Below are 7,271 nucleotides of genomic sequence, written 5' to 3' on the forward strand. Positions count from 1 at the left end.
GCAGTTTATTAGGGAGCTTTCTGACAGATTCTGGGTAGACAGCAGTGGCCTCTCTATAGCCCCTTGAAAACTTAAAAGCGATGCAAAATTGTTTCATCACAACTATTCGTTCTTGACATAAATGATCTTAGAAGCAGCATCACTGGGAAGTACCAATATCACCAAATGCCTTTTTCCAGAAAATCAAACTTATCTCTTCTTTCCCATCTTCCCTTGATGGAGAAGACAGTAATGTTGAGTAAAGCATCCTGGTGTATTAAAGAAGTCATAATTTTACTGCAGTGCTTTGACAAAGTCGCTTGAGATGGAGAAGTGTCTAAATATTAGAGCAGGGACCAGGACTCCTGGGTTCTACTACTGTGGTCAACGCATCTAATTGTTATTAAACATCACAGCTGGAGACCCATCTGCCCTTTGGTGATTGCTAAGCAGCAGCTGCTTGGAGCCGTTCTCCCACCTCAGTCGGGGAGGACAGAACAGCCATTCTTTGGGTTACTTTTTCTGTTGCCTTTTCTGATGACTTTTGTCACATCATACCTGCCTGCTTAGGTTACCCCTTAAATCAGCTTGAAGATTGAAACTGGCCCTGAATGTCACAGCTCTCTTGCTAAGCACCGTGTCCCTCTGAAACCGTGTGGCATCAGTTGTCTTAGCTCTACCTTGACTTGTCAGTCATTGGTTTCTGGATGAGATTTAAGCTGGTGATTTCTGAATAGGTTAGATCTGCTGTCCTTCAAGAAAGGCTGCCAGACCAGTCTTCCCCTACATGTTCAAGCTGGCATTAGCATGGATAGGTAAGGGGGAATATTGCTTGAATCTGCTTTTATCATTATTAGGTTGTTACTAAGCGTTACTTTCTGATCTGTTCAGGTTGTGTGTGCTCTTGTACTTCTGATTTGTAGAAGACCTATAGAACTAATGGTAAACACTTTAAACAGATTTACTTGAACTGAAATAACGATTACCATTACAGGTGATGGCTTAAACGTATATGGCAATATTTTCTAAGAAAAAGCTTAACGGTAATGTTATAATTGTAATGATGTAATTGTAATTATACATTAATACATTTAACAATGTAACAAATAATAAATTGGTATGGTTATAATGCATGTTCTCTTTTTCTCCATCTTTTTATCCAGGTTTCTCCCATCTTGATGTCATGCTTGTGGAATGTTATGATCCAAAAGGCGACCAGTGGAATATTCTTCAGACTCCTATTTTGGAGGGCCGCAGTGGCCCTGGCTGTGCGGTCCTGGATGACAGTATTTACCTTGTAGGAGGCTACAGCTGGAGTATGGTAAGTACCTGCTGTGTGCCAATGACCCATCTGTTCCTCTGAGCTCTTGTGGCCAGTGTGTACCTTACACAGGTGAGCCTAAGAGGAAGAGAGGGATGAACTACCTGTTTTCAACTTGTGGAGAATGTGTGGTATTTTTTCAGATTTGTGCTCTTCTCTTTTGGTAACTTGTTTTCAGTGTGTACTCACGGATAGATGGTAATACAAAAATCAGATGCATTGGCAAGAGTGATCAGTGAGGCTGAAGGCCTGTAGCTCTGCTTATAAGAATCTTGTAAAGAAGGCTCATTTGCAAAGGCTGGGCACTCAGCCCGTGTGAAAACTGAGTCTCTCTAAATCCTTAAGCTAGGGCCCAAAACCATCAGTTGCTTTTGAAAAAAATGACTTTTCATCTTTAAAGCTGATGTGTCACTTGGATTTTACTTATGCCGTACTTCCATATGAATTTTTGTTCTCTGTTGCAGGGGGCCTACAAATCTTCTACAATTTGCTATAGTCCTGAGAAAGGGACTTGGACAGAACTAGAAGGAGACGTTGCTGAGCCTCTCGCAGGCCCTGCTTGCTCAACTGTCATACTGCCAGCCTGCGTACCGTACAACAAATGATAGTCAGGGAGCACTGACATGAACACTGATTGCATTTGGGAAAATGATGACGGGTGACGTAAATATTTTAATAGAACAGACTTCCTGTTAAAACAAATCTACCATAATTGACCCCTTACTGCATATTTATACTTTAGGAGCAAACTAAAAGAAGACAAAAACAAAGTGTTGTCCCATCTCAGATAGATGCCGGTGTCTTATGAAGCAAGTAGCTAAAACACACCGAACATTACATGCTGACAGACTGCCATTTCAGACTGATTTTAACTTTTTCCTGCTGCAGAGATATTCCTCACATCAAATTTAACTTAAAAAAAAAAAAAAAAGAAGGCTAAATGTTCAAATACAGCCTGAAGAGACAAGATCGGTATTGTGCATTGTATCTACCTGCATGTGATCTGTGTTGAAGTCACGAGGATGTTGTTTTCATGAATGCTTCAGAATTCAGATAGTGAAAAGCTCACACTGCATTGCAGAATTGTCTCCTCCTCTGTAATCCTAACCTACAGCTACTTCACATGCTCTGCAAGCAACACAGCATCAGAAGATCATTAAAGGTAAAGAAATATCATTCAGTTTTTGCACAGCTTGGCTTCTAATACACTCTGCCTTCAAAGTCCCCCCGTGTAAGTGCAGCAGAAAGCAGACTACAATGAAAGCCATGCTTTACAGAGCACTTCTTGCAGTAGCAGTTCAGGGATTAGGATCAAATCCTTCTCCTAATCACACTGGTGTACATTCAGAGTCACTTCACTGAAATCACATGGAGTGACTATTTTTAAATTAGCATAACAGAATTTTTCTCCTAAACCTTAAATTCTGGGTTTGTGAAGGAAGTTATTTCCGTGACCACTTAACAAAGCACCAGAAGCCATGTTTATTTTCACCAGTCTGTTAGATATGAACATAGCTGCTATTTGCTTCCAAAGACAAGAACACTGAATTTAAGTGTATTACTTTGGACTCTTAAAGCATTATGTACAATATTGAAGAGACACTGGAAAGTAGTTAAGATCCCGTGAGTGACTGGTCTTAAAACATATTCTAAAAGATTTTTACTATTGATCCAAAGTAATGCGAAGCTAGACTTACACTGCCTTATAGCTTGTGTAATGGTTTACACATTGCAAAGCAAGTTCAGAATGCTGCCACATAGGACCAGTAGCATTTAGGACTCACTTTACGAACACATACTTGCTTACACAAATCAAGCTATCCATGTTGTAAGCTTATGTCTTTCTGTCCTGGCTTTGCAGAAGCAAAGACAAAATCTGAGCCTGATTGTTCACCACTTTGCGGTTAACAGAAATCTACACCTCAGCACAGTATACGTAAAATTCTTCCATCGTGGTTTACTGGTGCTTTGCATCCATTACCCTCAGGGCTGTCTTCTTCACTGATATAAATTGACATTGTGAAGCCAATGGGTGTACTCTGGTTTTTGTCAGCTAAGAATCTGGCCTTTAATTTGCATAATTGTAACCGGCTGCATCAGATAAAAGGCAAAGAAGACTCATCCTGCATTTCCAAACCTGTGCATATCTTTCATGATAGGACTTAATGCCAGTGCATTAAGCAAGAAGCCGGCAACTACTGTAGGTTGGTTTCTGCTGCAGAGGCTACAGATGGGAGGAATAGAACTCATTGTTTGCTTTGCAAAATAGGAAGAGGATGAATGTACTCAGAAATTACGCTATATATTGAAGCTTGAGAGCAATATAAATAATGGAGAGCAAATACCATGGGACTGTTTCTCTCTGGCATCAGTCCAGTTTTATTGCAGTGCAACTCCCTTGCCTCCAGCAGAATTACACAATTGTAAAATTGGAGTAATGCAGTAAAGACTGATACCACACAAATGCAATAAACCAATTGATGAGGTAGCTGCACGCCTGGAAAAAAATTGTTTAAACAAAATAATTATCTGAAGATGCTAATATGTGAATGTGCCATTGGGGAGTTTTCCAGTGAGCGTCACTAAGGAACTCATAAAGGTGGAGTGTATATCCTGAAATCTCAGTCCATTTCTACTATATAGTGCAATCTTAGTTGGTTTTGTATTTATTTATATTGTTCAGATCCAAGGGATCCCTTGTAAAATATATTTGGTGCAATCATGACTTTTTTTTCCTTTCCTGTTGAAAGTATATAAATATAAATATATATAAAAAGGAAACTGTTAAGGTACTAAATGAGGAAACCTTGAAAGACACTTAAGATCAGGATAAGGTCTGCCATTGAACACTGATTGTCACCTGTCTCTACTAAAATGTACCATTTGTAAAGGATATTTGTTGTCCTTTTAAGTGGTTCTTTTTTTACCAAGGTAATTTAAAGATTTATGAGGACTGTATGTAAATCTTTCTATCTTTCAGGAAGGCATGACCAAGGAAAGTGCTAACTGAACAAGTCACACAAAGAATGTAAATTTTGTACAGTATTAGACTGTGTAAATGAGGCTTGCTTGTAGGGGGAAAACTTTAAATAAAACTTTATGTACTAATTCAACTGTCTGCCATATTCCTACTTATAAAGTGTATGTATAAATAATATCTACATTAAATTCTTTGGAACTTTTTTATCATGTAGATGTGTACACTTTTATTTTGTGGCCGTGCCTAACAGTCTCACTGTTCTCCAAGAGCTGAACCTGTGAATCACCTTCCTCCCTTGAGCGCACCCGCTTGGCCTGTGCTTCCACCCGGGAAAGCGGGACCTGCGAGACTGCAGGGAGAGCCGCCCGCAGCAGCACGCGGATGCTGCTGTGCGCTTGTGCAGTGCCGTGGCGCGCTCTGCTCTGCCCCTGCCGACGGCCCGTGGTGGGCTAAGTGAAAAGGCACCGCTCCGTTAAATGCAGTCTCGCTTTTGGTAAGTTAACGCTCGTCCACACAAATTCTTTCCTCTTCACAAAGTCCCTGCTGTGGTGATTAACCCTGCGAACTGTGGGTATTTCCCTTCCCAGAGGGGAAGTGCTGGCAGTGATGAGCAGTGGAGGAGTTGGGACAGCAGATACTGCCAGGCTGAGAAGGAAGGGGGGAGGCATGGATTTTGCCAGGAAGCATAGTTAGCTACCACGCTTTGTGCATATATCGGTGCCTACTAACCCTTGGACGAGGACCTTCCTATGCAGAGTAGGTGCGGTGCTCGGAGCAAACAAAAAGGCACTCCCTGACCCAGGCAGTTTAGTAAGTACAAGCTGTGCTTGGAGATGCCTGCAGGCATAATGAAAGAGTTTGAAGAGCCTGTTTTAAAGAGAGGGGATCCTCTTCAAACCTTTTACAAGGAAGGGAAAACGCATGCCAGCAAAGAGACTACAGTAAGATACTATGATAAATGGGACTGGTTCTGTAATAAGTCTGATTCAGGTCAGAAGAAAAAGGGAGGAAGAGAGATTTGTGTGTATATTTTAAAGTAATGTGGGAGAAAAAGGAAGACCTAGGAGAAGCTGGAATCACAGGACAGAGAGAAGATTTAGAAAGGAAGGGAATGAAGCTAGGGGGAAGAGGTGAGGAAATAGGAGGAAAAAATTGGGAAAAATAGAAAGCAAGAGTCTGGCAGATGAGAAAGTGGAAAGGTCTTGTGGCTCAAGGGCACAGAGAAAGGGAGGTGTTGAATAATGAGGAAGGCAGAGGCAGTTTCTCAGAAACACCCATCAGAGCAATCTGGGAAGCAAAGACAGGGGAGATGATGTAAAGAAGAGCAGAGAAGCAAGAAAAAATGCAATAGAGAACATAAACATTAAACTAAATAAACATTATGTGATGGTGCCTGTCCTATTTTCTTCAGGCAACGTATGTAAAGTGTTCTAGCTGTCAAGGAGGAAGGATTAAATCTGCGGAGTACTTTGGAGGTGCAGTGTTCAAACTTGCCATGTGTGGACTTCAGTGAAATACAAAACCATGAGTCAGGTGCCTAGCATCACTCTGTGATGCCTGGGGTGAGACGGGCGCCCAACTATGGGTGGCAGGAGAGGAGAGCTGTCGCTGGTAGTCAGCAGGAAACACCAGAAGAGCAGGCATGTCTCAATTCCAGCCTTGGCTGGGCTGGAGGGAAGCGTTTTCCATTTCTGAATCACGGATCAGAATCTTCTTTGGGAGTTAGACATCTGGGATGTTTCTCTGTTTTCCTGTTTCTCCTGCTGTCCCTCCTGTCACATATTAATCTTCTTTTCTTCCTCCTCAGCGTGACTAACTCTCACTCAAGCCCTAAAACAAAGAATAAACCAGTGAATGGGGTTATTTCCCTGTCCCTGACTCTGAGCCATGTTCCCACCTACTCTCCAAGAGGCCTGAGAAGAGCAGATTGCTGCTAACTTGCAACCTATATGCGTACCCTTAAAGAGGGCTCAGTTTGCATTTCAGGGAACATGCTTTTCACTGATCAAAGCATTGTCCTCACTTAATTTGTATATTCAACTGCATTTGTGAGCCAATTTACAAGAGACGTTCATACCAGACCTCGCTGTATATACCTCTTTATGTTGTAATTACACACCAATAAGATACTATAGTTCTCTTGCTTGTAAAGGACAGGCCTTGTTTCAGCTTCCTATTTAAACTGAGCTTTCCTGCTACAGACAAAGGAGACAGAAATTACAAGCAAGTGGCTGCTGAAGACGGCGAGACTGTAAATGACAACATATGCACCCTTGAGCAGTTTACGATAGACGTTGTCACTTCTGTGGTAGTGCAGCGACAGAATAAAATCAGTGTTTCAGTGGCTAAAATTCAGCCTGAGGAAGTAGCAGTGGCAGCACTGGAGGTCAGAGTAGTTAGTAGGAAGTGAAAGTACACTAATGAATTCTAGAGGGCTTGTAATGCCATAAGAGATTCAGTTAATCTGCAGCATAGATGTTGATCAGCGAGACTGAACCTAGCTCTCTGGACCTTGGCAGATGTATTCTGTGCGTGTCAGTGTTCCACACCAATTACAGATTTTAGAAGATGCTCTCATGCAAAACTATATGCCCTAATATATAAGGCAGCTCAGATGTAACTAAAATTAAAATCTGACTGTGGCAAATCTCTGTGATCCTGATATATGAAAATCCAAATAAATGATTTGTTCCCAGAAATGAAAAATAACTTCAGCAGGAAATTTCAAAATTACTTATGCAGGATTAATCCAGTTCAATGAATGCATCTTACGTTGATTAATAAAGCATTCCTGAATTGCAAAGTAAAACGAGAGGAGACTTCTGGTGCTGATATATTTCTATATATCTGAAGCCAGAGAGAAATGTGCACTTACAAGAGATGTGGTCAACCAGTGTAAACAGAGATTGAATATATATAGTGATTTTTCTAATTGTCTCTGTTTTCTCCCTGCAGCAGAAAACCACCTTTATATCATTGATCCTTTCTTGA

At 41.2% G+C, this 7,271-nt stretch overlaps 1 protein-coding gene across 2 annotated transcripts in view; it reads left to right on the top strand.

Annotated features, from left to right (window-relative positions):
- Positions 1-6,103, top strand: part of KLHL14 (kelch like family member 14) — a 66,235-nt gene extending 60,132 nt beyond the window's left edge. For both annotated transcript variants that reach the window (XM_068932798.1, XM_068932799.1), the window contains exons 8-9: positions 1,143-1,300; positions 1,765-6,103. In XM_068932798.1, coding sequence (XP_068788899.1) covers positions 1,143-1,300; positions 1,765-1,905 — 299 coding nt within the window. In that variant the 3' untranslated portion in view covers positions 1,906-6,103. The remainder of the gene's footprint in view (positions 1-1,142; positions 1,301-1,764) is intronic.
- Positions 6,104-7,271: the final 1,168 nt, after the last annotated feature.

Source organism: Struthio camelus, chromosome 2 (assembly GCF_040807025.1).
Source record: "Struthio camelus isolate bStrCam1 chromosome 2, bStrCam1.hap1, whole genome shotgun sequence".
Classification (NCBI taxonomy): Eukaryota; Metazoa; Chordata; class Aves; order Struthioniformes; family Struthionidae; genus Struthio; species Struthio camelus.